General features: G+C 45.9%; 3 protein-coding genes across 5 annotated transcripts in view; 2 read left to right on the forward strand and 1 right to left on the reverse strand.

Annotated features, from left to right (window-relative positions):
- Positions 1–15,686, forward strand: part of TIGAR (TP53 induced glycolysis regulatory phosphatase) — a 1,172,566-nt gene that overhangs the window by 506,743 nt on the left and 650,137 nt on the right. The window lies entirely within an intron of this gene.
- CCND2 (cyclin D2) overlaps positions 1–15,686 on the forward strand; it is a 734,493-nt gene that overhangs the window by 106,989 nt on the left and 611,818 nt on the right. The window lies entirely within an intron of this gene.
- CRACR2A (calcium release activated channel regulator 2A) overlaps positions 1–15,686 on the reverse strand; it is a 119,203-nt gene that overhangs the window by 55,821 nt on the left and 47,696 nt on the right. For all 3 annotated transcript variants that reach the window (XM_050750148.1, XM_050750149.1, XM_050750150.1), the window contains one exon: positions 11,512–11,658. In XM_050750148.1, the coding sequence (XP_050606105.1) occupies positions 11,512–11,658 (147 nt within the window). The remainder of the gene's footprint in view (positions 1–11,511; positions 11,659–15,686) is intronic.

Here is a 15,686-nt window from a genome sequence, read left to right on the forward strand (position 1 = left end):
GAAATAGCTCAGTCAATAAAAGTGCCTGTCAAACCAATCCATTAGAGACCCAGACTGTGTGTGAGCAGGAGCCAGCAGCCAGGAGCCCGTGTCTGCAGGAGCCCTGCAGTGGCTGTGCGGGCAGTGGCAGCAAGAGACACTAAAAAGATGTGCACATATGGTGAGTCACATTCAGCAAGGCTCGCCACATTCTGCCATCAGGGGAAAGAAACAACTCATCATGTTTGCTCATCATATACATCCTTGTTGCCACAATTTCTAAAATCACTTATATTGCCTAATGCATATAAACAGACTTTGAAGTCTTCTCTGTGAAGATTTTGCCATCTATTCCAACCCTCATGACCCCTTCTCTGAACTCTGATGACAGCAGATGTCTTCATTTGATCATTTAACAATTAATCTTAAATAGTCCTGAACAACTGTTTCATTTGGGTTCGTGTTGTCTCAATTAGATTATAAACACGCAGGCATTTATGTCACCCGCAGGGCCTGAACTCAAAATGTTAACGCCAAAAACCTGTAAAAACTCAATTTACAATTTTGGGTACCAAACTCAGAAGCTCATGGACCATTTTGAGGGAACACTAGATACCATGTGAGTTAAAGAACTTCAGAGTTGGAAGGTTTGTCTAATCTAACTACCTGTTTCTCCGGTGTTAAAATTCTTGTGACAATACCATGTCAAGTACTTACCCGGACTAGGTTAGAATACCCCCAGTGACAGGGAACTTGCTGTTTCTCTAAGTAGTTATTTCATCTTTGGGATATTCTGGCTCACAGAAATCTGTCTTTCCACGACCTTACTCTTCTGCATAAAAGCCTTTCATGTATTTCAGAACGGCATCAAGACTTCAAGGGTTCAGGTCAAGCCTCTCCACTTCCTGCAACTGTGTCTCACGTGGATTTTTTACAAATCCCTTTACAATTCCCTTCATGCTTCTTCGAATGGGCTGCAATGATCTTTCTCAAGCTATGTGAGTGCCAAACTGAATGTCCAGTATATGAGTCTGATGTGTGCAGATTAGAGCTATTTCCTCTCTTGTTCCAGATGCTGCATAACTATTCATACAGCCTAAAACCCCATTAACTTTTCTTGGCAGCCACATTACAGTGGATGTGTGCTGAACCCATTTGCCAACTACAATCTCTAAATCTTAGGTCTGTGTGATCATTTTTGTTTTAAAGATGGTACTACTGAATCGTATCTCCTCTACTTTGTGCTTCTGCCATTGGCGTTTTGAACACAGAGCAACATCTCAAATGTAATTCTGTTAGATTTTGTGTTTGCTAGTTCTAGTCCATCTTTCCAGCCCGTCACTATGCTAACAAGTCTCAGTTGGTCATGTGGTGTATTCAGTGACTTTCCAAGTTTTGTTGACATTCTAAATCTTCAATCAGGATGTAGGCTAAATAATCTATAATGTTGGTTTTTGTCATTTAATGTATCTGAGAGTTATTTAAAAGGCAGTTTATTAAAAAAGGTACAAGCTATTGGTTTCTAGTTTTATTATATTATACAAAGAAATGGTTTTGGAATCTATTGGTTATCTTTCCTCTGTAGCCACAAACATGACCAATTTTTGCACAACTTCTATGAGAGGGACATATATTCTATTTGTAAGGCACACAATTCTATATTCATCTCTAAAGTGTGTTCATTGATGGTTTCACATACTTTAATCTTCCACGTACTTTTGCCTGACTAATGTGTCAAATCTGAAGCAAATTTGTTAAAGTCTAAAGTCTTTTTTTTTTTTTTTATTAAGTTTTCTTTATTTTTTCTAAAAGCTTCTGCCATATGTATCTTGCTGTTGTGTTATTTGGCACATAAAGCTTAATGTATGTTGTATCTTCTTTATGGATGGAACTTTTTTCATTACTTCAAAATATTCCCTTTTTGTCTTCCTTTACTCATGCCATTGGAAAAATGTTAGACAAAATGAGGACCACAATCTGTAGCAGAGACCTCTGAGATGTTCATTAGTGACATGTAGGCATAGCCATTCAACCTGTCTTCTCTTAGCCATTCTCAAAACACTCCTTCTGGCTGGGCACAGGGGCTCACGCTTGTAATCTCAGCACTTTGGGAGGCCAAGGCAGGCAGATCACCTGAGGTTAGGAGTTCAAGACCAGCCTGACCAACATGGAGAAACTCCCTCTCTGCTAAAAATACAAAAAGTAGCCAGGTGTGGTGTTACACGCCTGTAGCCCCAGTTACTCAGGAGGCTGAAGCAGGAGAATCACTTGAGCCCAGAAGGTGGAGGTTGCAGTACACCAAGATCCCACCACTGCACTCCAACCTGGGTGACAGAGTGAGACTCCGTCTCAAAACAAACAAACAAACAAACAAACAAAAAACTCTTGACCTGGCTCCCAGAACTCAAGTGGTATCTATTTAATTATTCCATTTTCTACTATCTGACCCTAATCATTTTGAGTTACATAATGTGGGAGAGATGAAGAAGAGGTAGATGAAAGAGGAGTGAGGGCAAGAGACATGAATTCTCAGTGGAACAGAAGGACACATATGTGGAGGAGCCAGAGTTAGCAACAGTCATGAGCACTAATATTTATCCTCCCCGTCCTTTTCTTTCCCCGTGATGCTGGGTAGTTCTTCTGGCAGGTTTCAGGGCAGTCTAGGTTATAGAGACTTTGCTGACACGCGTGTGGTTGCCACAAAGTTTATTAGATCCAGAATTAAAAGGTCTGGGTTCAAGTCTCGGTTCTGACATTTACAAACTTTCTGGCCTTGGATAAGTCATGTTACCTCAGTAAGCCTGAAGTGTTCTATATCTGAAAAATCAGTTGGTAATACCTACTTTAGACAGAAGTTGTAAAGATTAAAAAAGATAATGCGAGTGGAAGTGTCTAACACCATAACATGCATTTAATAAATTCTAATTAAATGAGTTTTCTGATTCTCCAGAGGCCAAGGACCCCATTTGAGAGTCACTGCTCTATAGATGTCAGCCAAGGGTCAAGTAGAAGCTGGGGGGTGGAGGATCAAGTGGCAGCTTGGTGTATGTGGTGTGAAGAAATGTGGGCAGGAATGGTGAAGGAGTTGGGGATGGAAGACACAGGGGTGGATAAAACCTGAGGAGGCTCAATAGAGAAGACTAAATGTGGAAAGAGACGTCCATACATTCCATTGAAAAGTGTTGATTAAGCCCTTCTTACAGTATGACCCTGGGCAAAATACTTTAGATTGAAGTTATACTCTCTGTATAATTTAGCATCTAAGAATATCGAGCCCAATGCTATAGTGGCAGGGAGGAAAGGAACAGACAGAAGAAGCCATGCACCATGAGGTAGACCCTAAAGAACCCTCCTAGGTTCTGTCTGACGGTCATCCTGTGACCTCAGAGCCCTGCTAGGGGGAAGTGAAGGAAGCTGCCCGCTCTGGTGGTGGGGAGGATGGTGGAGTTCTCAGGGGAAAAGCTAAGAAGAGGTGAGTTCAGAATAGGGAGATTTTCAACAGCAGGGGGGAGAGAGTAACAGTGAGATACTGAGGATGCCATAAGGGCAGTGATGGACCGGAATGAATGAGTCCTACTGAAAACCCAGATGAAAACCCAGGTCCAGCTCAGGGGATTAAACATCTTCATACGAGATGTCTGGTTCTGGCAAATGTCCCTCTCTAAAGGATGTGTGTATGTGTGTGTGTGTGTGTGTGTGCACGCTCACGTGTACGTCTGGTGCTGGGTTACTGGGGAGTTAAGGATGGGAGGAGGATGGGATGTGTGAGAAGGATGTAGAGGTGAAGAATTCATGATTCTAATGTAAATACAAAGCGTAGCTTCTGAGAGGCCTTTACAGATAATTTGCAGGGAACTAGAAGGTGAGATGTAGTTAGCATTAACTTATCCTGCCAGCCTCCCACAGGAACTGTGAAAATTAATTAACCTTCACAAAGTGCTGTGCACACTGAGAGTTAAGGTGCTACGCCAGAGCGAAGCATTAATACTCAACATCACTGGAGCTCCCGCTAACGGCACAGAGGCCAAGGCCTTCCTGCTGTGGAATACTGCTTGGTCAAAAGATTTTCTTCGTGCTTCTCCTCTCCTTTGTCCTCCCTTTTAAATAAAATCTGTTGGGATTTCAGAGGGTCTTAGAAAGTCGTCCATTCCCCTGCCTAGGTTGTAGGCAGGGGTGTGCTGAAATCATTCCAAGAAAAATGTAGTTTCTGCCGGTTGTAAATGAAAGTGTAGGCTTGGCCTTGGAGAGAGGAAATGGCATTTCTCTATAATTTAGGTACATTTCAGGAGCTTGAACTCAAGGCAGAGTTTCAGAAGTGGCCATTGGCCTTGGAGAGTTGTCATTCTGATTGTATGTGTGTCTTTGAGGCTGTGGTTTGATCAATTACGTCTCCTGGTTTGCAAAGTTTCGGCAAAGGCAGATGCAAAGAGGAGAATCCCTCCTCCCCATCACAGAATGAAAGCTTATAAAGCTCATGTACTCCCTACATCTTTGTTTTTCAAGTGAAGAAAATGAGGATCAAAACAGTGAAGTAACCAGATTTCCAAAGGTCAGAGTAGCGGGCAGAATCCAGGCCTTAACTCGGGTCCCGTGGTTCCATTCACATCACCACAATGTCTGGCCCAGCAGCCTAGGTTGTAAAATAGATAACTCCATATACTTGCATTTAGAATTGTCAGTGTTCCAAATTACACCTGGAATTTGTCAACTGGGGAGTGAGCACGAACTGGAGCAAGGTATGGGGCCAATAGTCCGCACTGCTATGGTCAAAGAGAGGCAAGATTATGGGAGGGGCTTGACTCCTATTCCCCCATGTTACCCACATTCCCTCCCACTCCCTGCCCAACATGCTGATGACAGAATGAAGACCCTCGACTAGAGAAGTCTCAAGAAGTCTGCTCTTTGCAAGAGAAGAACATGGAAGCAAATTTAGCCTCAGTCAGTTTTGTACTTGGAATGGGAATGGTAAGCAGGGTTTTGGACTCCCCAGTGCCCTCTGCCACCTTCTTCGGGCAGCTGCAGTCCTCTGACAGCTAAGAAGCTCCCACTAGAAAAATCCTGTTTAGAGTTTTGTTCCCCTGAGATCAGTCTATCTCGGTCTCCGTAATTATCTGCTTATCTCTGTCTCTCTCTGTCTCCATCTCTCACACACGTGGGCACATGCACGTGCACACACATACATGCATGACTAGAGTAGAGCTGAATGAAAGGAAAATGTAAGAGTTTGTAGAAAATTCTGCAAAGACTGTGAAATTGCCAATTGGATTTTCAAGATGGATGGTCTCTTCCAAATTAGATTCTGCTGCCTGTATAAACCAACTTTGCAGTTTTATCCCATTCTATAAAGCAAATCGTTTTTTATTAGTCGGGTTTACAAATCACGCCCGTGGTGTACCCAGAGCACAAACAGTCCTCACTTTCCAATTTGCTCTCAGGGCAATGTTAACAATGTGCTCAACATAATAATAAACCCACAGAAGACATGCATTCGATTAAGTCACAACCTCGTCACCTAGAGTCCCCGCCGAGAACTTCACCCTAACAATAGGGCTAGCATTCCAGATTGGAAGGGCACCCGGGGATGTACCTTTTGCTGGCTGATTGATTCTGGAAGAACTGGCTAGAGCAGCATTTCTCAAAGCGTGGTCTACAGCCTGCCTGTATCAGAACCGCCTGGGATGTGTGTTATGGTGCACGTTCCTGGACCCCTTCCCTGAGACACACCGATTTAGACTCTCTAGGGGAGAGGGAACTACCTTTTAAGTTAAAAATCCTCTGGTAAATCTAAGCAACCTACCATTCGAGAACTATGAAGCTGAGGCCTTCCCCAAGGTCACGAAGAACTCTGTGGGATGTAAGGGCCACCTGCCAGGAATATGATGCTTTATTTGCTGCCCTATCTGGAGGCAGGGCCAGCGATGTGATGGCATCTCTTCCCTGAAAAGCTTCGGGGACAGCTTCCTTGTCCTCCAGGCTCCACAACACAGGCTGCAAATCCTCAGGCTTGTGTGGGGGTGCAGGCCATCATAGCTGGGGCTGCCTGTCAGTCTGTAGGGTGCATTCCTCCTGGTCTGGACACCTTCCCAGAGCCCAGGGAATCACTGCAGACAGGAAGTGGCTGAATAGCAGCTGGTAGCCGCTGCAACTTAAGAGCCTGGGAGCTCCCAAGAAACAGCCTGAGGTCTGATTCAGATGGACAAGGGAACACTGTGCAAATGAGGAGCTGATTCCAAGGAGGGCGTGGGGCCTGCTGCTAAGCTTGTCAAGCCCGAGTATGGTCAACCAATGATGCCAAACAGGCAGCCAGCTGGTATTCCCAGGCTACAGAGCTGCAGAGGATTGAGTCGGAGCCCTCCCAGAGCGCAGCCTGGGGCTGGCCTTTGATCTAGAAAGCACTTTCCTTCAGAGCTCAAAGCACCCCACTCAGACACTGCCTAATTTGCCCTTGCCCCCATACATTACGAATACAGACGTTAAGCCCCCACCTCAGACAACTGAACTGGCCCCCACTGGGGTGGGACCTCTGGCATCCCAAAGTGGTTCTGGTGAAAAGTCTGGATCTACTGCTGCCTCCAGATAGCACTGCTCTACATCCCTTGGAGATCTCAAGCTTTTGTTCCAGAAAAAGGTAAATGCAGAGGATGCTTTCCATGGCAAAGACATTCCCAATTCTAAGTTCTCCCCAATGTCTACACTATATCCCTCGTGCTGAAGTGTGAAGACCTCTGCACATCTGCACTGTGAATGCGGAGGGGACTTGCTCAGCGGAAGTCTCACCTTCCTTCCTTGGAGAGAAGTGGAGGCCCAGAAGGGGCTCGAATCTGAAATTTCTTCAACTTCTTTTTTTTTTTTTTTTTTTTTCAGACGGAGTCTTGCTCTGTCGCCCAGGCTGGGGTGCAGTGGCCGGATCTCAGCTCACTGCAAGCTCCCCCTCCCGGGTTCACGCCATTCTCCTGCCTCAGCCTCCCGAGTAGCTGGGACCACAGGTGCCCACCACCACGCCCGGCTAGTTTTTTGTATTTTTAGTAGAGATGGGGTTTCACCGTGTTAGCCAGGATGGTCTCGATCTCCTGACCTTGTGATCCGCCCGCCTCGGCCTCCCAAAGTGCTGGGATTACAGGCGTGAGCCACCGCGCCCGGCCGCATTTCTTCAACTTCTGTGCAAAAGGACAAGGGTGTGGGAGACTGAATGCTCCCAGACTCCTTTCCTGCTCCTATTTCTGATATGTAGGTTAAAAAAACATTCACGGCCGTGAGTGAGGAGGACTCTGGGTTGTTTCTGACAATGCTCCAGGATGCTCTGAGGGGTTCTCCTGGCCTCAGCTATCGAGGGCTTGCCTAGCACTCAGCCACCTCAGTTGCCAGCTCCCCCCTCCCAGGAAGTGGGGGTAAATGTGAGGAGGAAGCTGGGGTGGCCCTTTTCCACTCACAGCCGCAGTGCGACCTGGGGGATATGGCCCAGCCTGGGAGGCTGGGGACAGGGAGTGTGTGTCCTGCCTAACCTGCATGAGGCCGAACTCCCCCACAGGTCAGCCTCATTTTCTCTGGCCCTGTGGGAGGAAGGTGTGTGGTCTGCACGAGGAGAAAAAGTAGAGGCTGTGCTGCCCATGGCAATGCTGTCTAATGTTTCATTTGCAGGAGGATTTTCTGGTCTGTCTTGTGCAGAATTTCCAGGCACCTAAGTGCCGTCTCCTCGGTGCAATCACGAACTCCTCAAGGAGAGGGACTCTATGTTCCCTTTGCTTAACTCAGAGCCTGGCATGGAGGGAGTGCTGGTTCGATGCTAGCAACTGGTTACACACAGACTGTTCCCCCGGTGCCTGGCCTGGGGCAGACATGCAGCCGACATGCAGCCGACAGCTGAGCTGTCATCCCCAGCATCCGGGATATGCGCTCATTGAAATGTCATCCACTATAATGAAAAGTGAGCGTGTGGAGGTGCCTGGGAGATATTCTCACAGCTCACCAGAACCCGCTCTTCTCCTCGGGATTCCTCTAGGCTCCCTCCCAAATCAGGCCATCCCCAACTTCCTCTCTAAAACCTGAAAATGTCCCTCCCACAAACAACCTCACACCTCCAAACTCACTTTCTAGATGTCTCAGAATCACTTAATCTCACCCTGAGTCATTTGTAAAGAATCCCATTTTCATATCCTATACCCTGTTGGGATTTCCAGTCTCTTGTTTGACGTCTGAGTTGCAAGTGCCTTTATAGACAGGCCCACCAGCAAGGTGCGACCCACCTTTCTTTAAAAAATAGAAGAGACTGAAAGAGGCTCTAGTAGAAAACATCAGAGGTTTCCAATAAGGAAACTGATGCACAGAGAGGTAACGCAAGTTGCCTGAGGTCACACAGCTGGTAAGTGCCAGTGGTTGGGCAGGGGCTCCAGTCCTTCCTGCCCTCCTATTTCAGTGCCCTGCTCAATACAGTCTGCAGTTCTCCGGTTCTGCATCTGGAGAATACCTCTGGAATGGGACTGGTCAAAGAGTTCAGTGAGTCCCCAATCCCAACACAGTTCCCTAGCCAGGAGTGGGCCTTGATCAGCTGACTCCAGAGCAGGCATGGCTGGCAGGGATACTGACTGAGGATGGGCATGGAGAGGCTGGAACCTTTGGATGAGCTGGTTGTGCATATGCAGCCAAGAGTGGCTTGACTTTTATCTCAACAACGTTTCAAGCACAATTACTAAATGAAGACAAACCGCTAATAGAGGCCCTTAAAGATGGATATCAGGGCTAAGCAGCTCTCCAGCAAGTCAGGGGCACTTGTTTCTTCCTGCAGAAATGCAGGCCAGCAGAGGAGGTCCTGCAGATGAGATGCAGGCTAAGGCTGGGTAATTGCCCACCAGTTCAGACTGCAATTATCTCCTTAGAGAAGAGAAGAATGCCTTCCTTTCTGGGAGAGACCAATTAACTTTTGCTGTGGCTCCTCCAGGTGATCAGTGCTGGGGGTCAGAGGGGAGAAGGGGTGAAGTGGGGTCAGCAACTAATCCAGTCCCCTCATTTTACAGATAGGAAAACCAAGCCTCAAGAGAGGCCGAGAAATTTGAGCAGTCACAGAGCTAGCTGGTTGCAAAGCCATACGTGACTCAAACCCAGAACTCCTGATGCTCAGCCTCCCACTTCCCAAAGTTACACGCTAAGCACCTGGACACCCTGTTAAAACGCAGATTCAGTGGGGCTGGGGGTGAGGTCTGAGACTCTCCATTCCTAAGATGTTTCCAGGTGATGCCAACATTGCTGGTCCATGGACTATACTTTGAGCAGCAAGTCACTATACTGTTGTCTGGAAGGATACAGGGATCCTTAAACTTAGCCTCTGATTATACTGATGCTCAAACTCTCCACTTCAGCCAGACAAATCCTCTAAGACTAATAAAGATACTTATTTAAAATACTAATAATTATTATTTTGACATTCATTGGATACTTAAGTGCCAGCACTGTTCCAAATACTTACATGCATTATCTCATTTAATACTCAAAACTCTGTGAGATGGATACTATCCCTATCTTACAGATAAGGAAGCTGAGACTCAGAGAGGTTAGGTAACTTGTCCTGAGTTGCACAGCTAGTAAATGGCAGAATCAAGAATCAAACTCAGTTCTGTCTGATTCTTTTTTTTTTTTTTTTTTTTTGACGGAGTCTTGCTCTGTCGCCCAGGCTGGAGTGCTGTGGCTGGATCTCACTGCAAGCTCCGCCTCCCGGGTTCACACCATTCTCCTGCCTCAGCCTCCCGAGTAGCTGGGACTACAGGCGCCCGCCACCTCGCCTGGCTAGTTTTTTGTATTTTTTAGTAGCAACGGGGTTTCACCATATTAGCCAGGATGGTCTCGATCTCCTGACCTCGTGATCCGCCCGTCTCGGCCTCCCAAAGTGCTGGGATTACAGGCTTGAGCCACCGCGCCCGGCCAGTTCTGTCTGATTCTTAATTAGGTAATAGCTATATAAAAATACACCCTTTAATCCTTCCCTTCTCTGAGCTTTGGGAGCCTCTCCCCAGAATGTTCTAAACAGTCCTCCAGCCAAACTATGTTTCCTCCAGTGATACTTGGCCTCAGCTTCCTCATAATGCAGAGTCCTAAGAGTCCCTTCTCCCCAGATCTGTGTATACCCAATGGACCTCAACAAGTTATTTTTAGAGTTGAGGTTGGGGAGACACAAGACGAAAAGGAGCCGGGACTCAGAATAATGTGTAAATAGATTATCTACAAGTTATTTTTAGAGTTGAGGTTGGGGAGACACAAGACGAAAAGGAGCCGGGACTCAGAATAATGTGTAAATAGATTATCTACAAGTTATTTTTAGAGTTGAGGTTGGGGAGACACAAGACGAAAAGGAGCCGGGACTCAGAATAATGTGTAAATAGATGATCTACACAGCAAGACACACGGTGATCTCTTCTTGTGCAATTAGAGGCTGTACGCTTGCTCTAAGACTATTTCGGCACAGACTCTGAAACTGCCTTCCAGGCTTTGCTGGAAGTATCTGAATGGAGGAGCAGGTGGTCTGTGGAACTGCACAGCCATGGGATTGTTGAGGATTCCTGCAGAATATGAGCAGATCTCTGGGTGCGGACAAGATTTCGTGGCAGAAGCAGGGGGCAGGGCCTCCTCTGTATGCTTCCAAGCTCTACTCAAACCCAGCCCTGTGTTTTGGCCTCACCTTCAGGGTTATGAACCATCCCTAGTCATACCACGTCTAAGTCCATGTTCACAAAATGCGAGCTCATGGCTGTAAATGTGTGTTAAAGGACTAAGAACAGCATGGTGCCCATAACCATGCATTGATTCTCATGAAGGGACTGGTGTCTAGCGGGCTTGCCCCGGTTTTGTGATATACCTGCCTGTTCTGACTCTGGTTCAGTTCTTCAGCAGCTTCTTCAGATGTTGCTTAACTTGCCTGGTCCTGTCTCCTGGAGAGGTCTTGGAGGCAAATATGGCAGATGAAGATACATGAGGCCGTGATGGGAGAGAGCGGCCAGGAGGAGGGACATTCAGCAGGGCTATAGGTCACCTTACCAAACATGCCACCTCTGCAAAGTAGGCTGATCTGGCACTGGGGGATGGCCCAGTATGTTGGGGCCTTACTGCCTGGAGGGAATCAGAGTGATTTTTCTTCTGGTCACGGGCACCCGGCTAGCTCACTCCAAGTCCTGGCTCTACCGTTTACAAGCTGTGCCTTCTGGGGCATACTACTTAACCTTTCTGGGTTTCCAACCCTCCACCTGCAAAATGTGCAGATAATAAATGTGCAAAATGATAACCAGTCCCTACTTCAAAGGGTTGTGGTGAGGACTAAATAAGCCAGTGTATAAAAAGTATTTAGAATAGTGCCTATCATATAGCTTATAAAGGTGAGGGAGAGCTTAAAAATACATATATCGTGACAGACATACGACCCGGTCCCCACTTTGGCAGACAGCGATAAGGAGGCATCACACAACGTTCTGGCAGAAGATCTAAGAGAAAGTGCACTGTGTGTCTCTTTCACACATAGTTACAGAAAGTGGCTGACACTGGGGTACCCACCTTTTTAGGGCATACTCCAGTTCATTCTTCTCCTCATGGGCTTCTTGGAGCTGGGAGAAGATACTGGTCAGGAAATCTTCAAAGTTGGATAGCAAATGAGGTTCATCCTTCTTCAGCTGCAGCCACAGCTGCTTGACATCACTTTCACTGCAAGAGAAGGGATGCTCATGTGGAAGTGTGGAAATGAGGCTTCATGGGAAATACAGAGGTTCCCAGACAGGAAACTGACAGCCAGAAACAGTACCGTCAGAATCACCATAAAGATGACAGTAGCTAACGTGGACCGAATGCCTGCTGCATGCGAGGAGCTTCAAGGGTATCAGCTCATTTTGTCCTCACAGTAACCCTATGAGGCAGGAGCTGCAATTACCCCATTTACAGATGAGGAAGCAGGTGAAGAGAGGTGGAGTGAGCTGTCTAAGATCACCCAGCAGTAACTGATGGAGTCAGGGGTCCAGATCGGGCTCTGTCTGACTCCAGTGTTGGCCTCCTTCCCCACCTCGCTCTGCTGCTTCTGTTCTCCGGTGGCCTTCACGATGGGCTCATGGGGCTGAGTGTGCACAGCAACATGCTCGGGTGCATCTCCAAATGCCAGGAGGAAGACAGGACAGGAGCCCAGTGCATGTGAGGACACACGCTATGGAGCTAAAGGAGAGAGCTTGTTGCCTCCAGGAAGGATGGTCCTCACTGCTGAAAGGTAAAGACGTGCCATGTGATGGATGGCAGAAAGCAACTGTCGCTGCAGGAAGGGAAGAGAATATGCAGCACCCCACTGTGGCCTGGTGACACTAGGGATGACTGACAGGCAAAAAGAAGGGAAGGAGCAAGTCTGAAAGATGTGCGCATGCAGAAAGACAAGGCGAGAGAGATTTGGGAGACCGGGAGGCCAATAAACAAAGGCTCAGAGGCACGTGTGTATACGGCTCAGTGGCAGAGATGCAGGGCCTCAGGCTGATACCCAGGGAGGGAATGAGGAGGAGACACACATGGTGGACCCTGTTCTCCCTTTCTGGAGAAACCAAAAAATCTGTAGTCAATGATCAAGCTAAGTTAAACACAAATCTGAAAAAGGATAGGTTTTAATTCAATAAAAGTTAATAATTTCTCACAGCTAGCAGGCAATAGAGTGTTATAGCATCAAGTTTGAAAGTTATAGAACAATAAACAGTAGAGTTCAAGTGAAACTTCACAGGCTAGTTTATTATCAATTACCAATTCAACTTTGTTCTAGCAAAGTAGAGAATAAATATAAATCTTATCCCCCAAACAATCAGGTGTTTGATTTTTTAAATTAACGGGCACATATGTATTTTCCAACACTTTTTTCACATCTATAGAACAAGATGTAATAACTAGCTCAGTTCATTGTCTTCTCAAAGTCTTTTGTTACTTAAATATTCACTCTGTGTCTTAATCTTTCAAGTTTCCAGCTATTGCAAATATAAGTCCTTCACCTCCTTCCATCCTTTCAACATAATTACATTTTGATTATTTACTCTGTTAAACTTTGAGACTTTATGTAGTGTATATTTCACATTTAATTAATTTAATTTAATTATGGAAAATCGCTTATGACCCTTGTTTTATGAGGATAAAGTTATCTATCTGTATGCCTATACTTCTCTTGAGCTCTTTCCAAAATTTGCTTGTCCATTACAGTCATCTGTACCTTGACAATCTGTCACCAACAGATTCCTGTTGGCTCCCCAGGAATCCTCAGGATAAAGAATAAAATTATCTGTGCTTATATAACAAGCATTACATTTTAGAAATTTTCTTCGGAAGTGATATTTGATAGTGCCATGCTAGCAACGCCCCTGTGGCATAGACATTACTCTCTGTACCCTGCAGAGAAGAGGCCCACTGAGAAATGGGTGGTGACCTCCCATCCCTGTGGCAGGTTGTTCCCTGCTGTGGTCTGAATGTTTATATCTCCCACAAGTTCATATGTTTAAATCCTAACCCCCAACATGATGGGATCAGTAGGTGAGGCCTTTGAGAGGTGATTAGATCACGAAGGCAGAGCCCACATGAGTGGGACTAGTGCCGTCGACACTGTGTTCTGTAATCAGTATTGTTTTAAAACTCTGTATGCCAATTCCCAAATATGATAATAAGTAAATGTTTATACTATTATGACTACACAAATAATATCCCTGGAGAACCAGGACTTTTCCTAAAATTACGCCATTATTTGTTTTACTTCCTTTCCCTGTCCCACTTCCCCAAATTCCTTATCAGTTTCTTCTGGAAGTACCTCCCTAATAAATCACTTTAAGACAGAAACCACAAAAACAGAAACATAAATGTGGCTTGTCTCCCATTAATATTCCAAAAACAGAAGATCTGAGGATAGCTCTGACCAGGAACCCTCAGGATAAGGAATAAAATCCTTTGTGCTTGTATATTAAGCATTATATTTTAGAAATATTATTCAGAAGTGATATTCAATAATGCCATGCTAGCAATGCTCTTGGGGAATGGACATTACTCTCTGCACCCAGCAGAGAAGAGGACCACTGAGAAACAGGCCCACCTCTGATCAGTTATCTGGTCATCTCTTTAACACTTCATCCCTCTCTCCCTCCTTTCCTTGATCCATCACTTCCACCAGTTCTTTCTTCTATCCCATCCAAACATCTGCCTACTTATTTAGACCATCCATCCATCCATCCATCCATCCATCCATCCACCCACCCATTTCCTTATTACTATCCCATCCAAGCATCCGCCTACTTATTTAGACCATCCATCTATCCATCCATCCATCCATCCACCCACCCATTTCCTTATGAACGCAACAAGTATTTATTATGATCTACTGTAAATCTTGCACTGTACTGGATGGCATGGGTGAATCTGGGAAATGGGAGAAGAGGAGGTAAGGAGCCTCTCTGTTTTTCAGAATGAGTTCCATTCCTCCCTGCCCCACAACACACACACAACATGTTGTGGGGGGTCTTATTTCATCCTACAGGTAAAATTTAGATGTGACAAAGGGTTCAGAAATAAGAGGATCTCAGAGAGACACCATGGTGACCTCCCATCCCTGTGGCAGGTTGTTCCCTGCTGTGGTCTGAATGTTTATATCTCCTACAAATTCATATGTTTAAATCCTAACCCTGACGTGATGGTATCAGAAGGTGACTTTGAGAGGTGATTCGATCATGAAGGCAGAGCCCTCACGAATGGCACTAGTGCCCTTATAAAAGAGTCCAGAAGCAGCTCATTCACCCTTCCTGCCATATGAGGATACAGTGAGAAGACAACTGTCTGTGAACGAGGAAATGTGACCTCATCAGACAGCAAATCTGCTGGCACCTTGATCTTGAACTTCCTAGCTTCCAGAACTGCCAGAAAGAAATTTTGGTTATTTATAAAGTACCCCATCTATGGCAGTGTATTACAGCAAACCAAACGAATTGAGACATGCCATCACGAAGTAAACGCATTGTAAAATCAAGGTTCACCTTGCCAGCCTAGGTCTGTCTGTCCACACCTGCCAGGTTCCTGTTGGAGCCAACCGAGCTAAAGTCCCAGCGAGATTTGCAGACCCACCTGCTCATCTTTCAACACTCTTTGAACTACTTAGTCATGGCAACAACATCTTGCCCCAGATTTCTGGGAAAGGGACAAGTCTTCCAACTTTTGATGAAAAACAAGCCAATGCTCACTAAGCTGTCAAATCACTCAGCCAATCAGGCCACCAAGAAAAGCCAAAGTGCAGATGTCCAGTCTCAAACTTCTAGAACACACCAAGGCCACCCCTCCTGGGAGGATACGGGAGTATAGGCTAAAAGGGATTCTGGGAGGTTTATCAATCCATTTCACTGCTTCCAGAACAACACACAAATCATTTCAGTGAGCAAAATCTTCAAAGAGCCCTCAAATCTTCATAGCCTTTTCTATTTCCCTATCTGAGGTCTCACAGCCATGAATGTTTCCCTCATGCTGCAACCTAAGCCCACTTTGGTGAGGATGGAAGGGGCTGGCCGCCATCTTCTGTGTATCAGTTTTTACAGACCACTCTGGAAACCTCCACAAAACCTCCTCTTCTTCAGGACATCTCATTTTGGCTCAGTTCTGTACTTGCCTTTGCTATAGGTCCTCAGAGTCACGTCTGGTGGACTCTAATTGAGAACCCAGCCAGGAAGGCTGCTGCCCTGCAGTGCGGA

The sequence above is a fragment of the Macaca thibetana genome, chromosome 11, assembly GCF_024542745.1.
Source record: "Macaca thibetana thibetana isolate TM-01 chromosome 11, ASM2454274v1, whole genome shotgun sequence".
NCBI classification, from domain to species: domain Eukaryota; kingdom Metazoa; phylum Chordata; class Mammalia; order Primates; family Cercopithecidae; genus Macaca; species Macaca thibetana.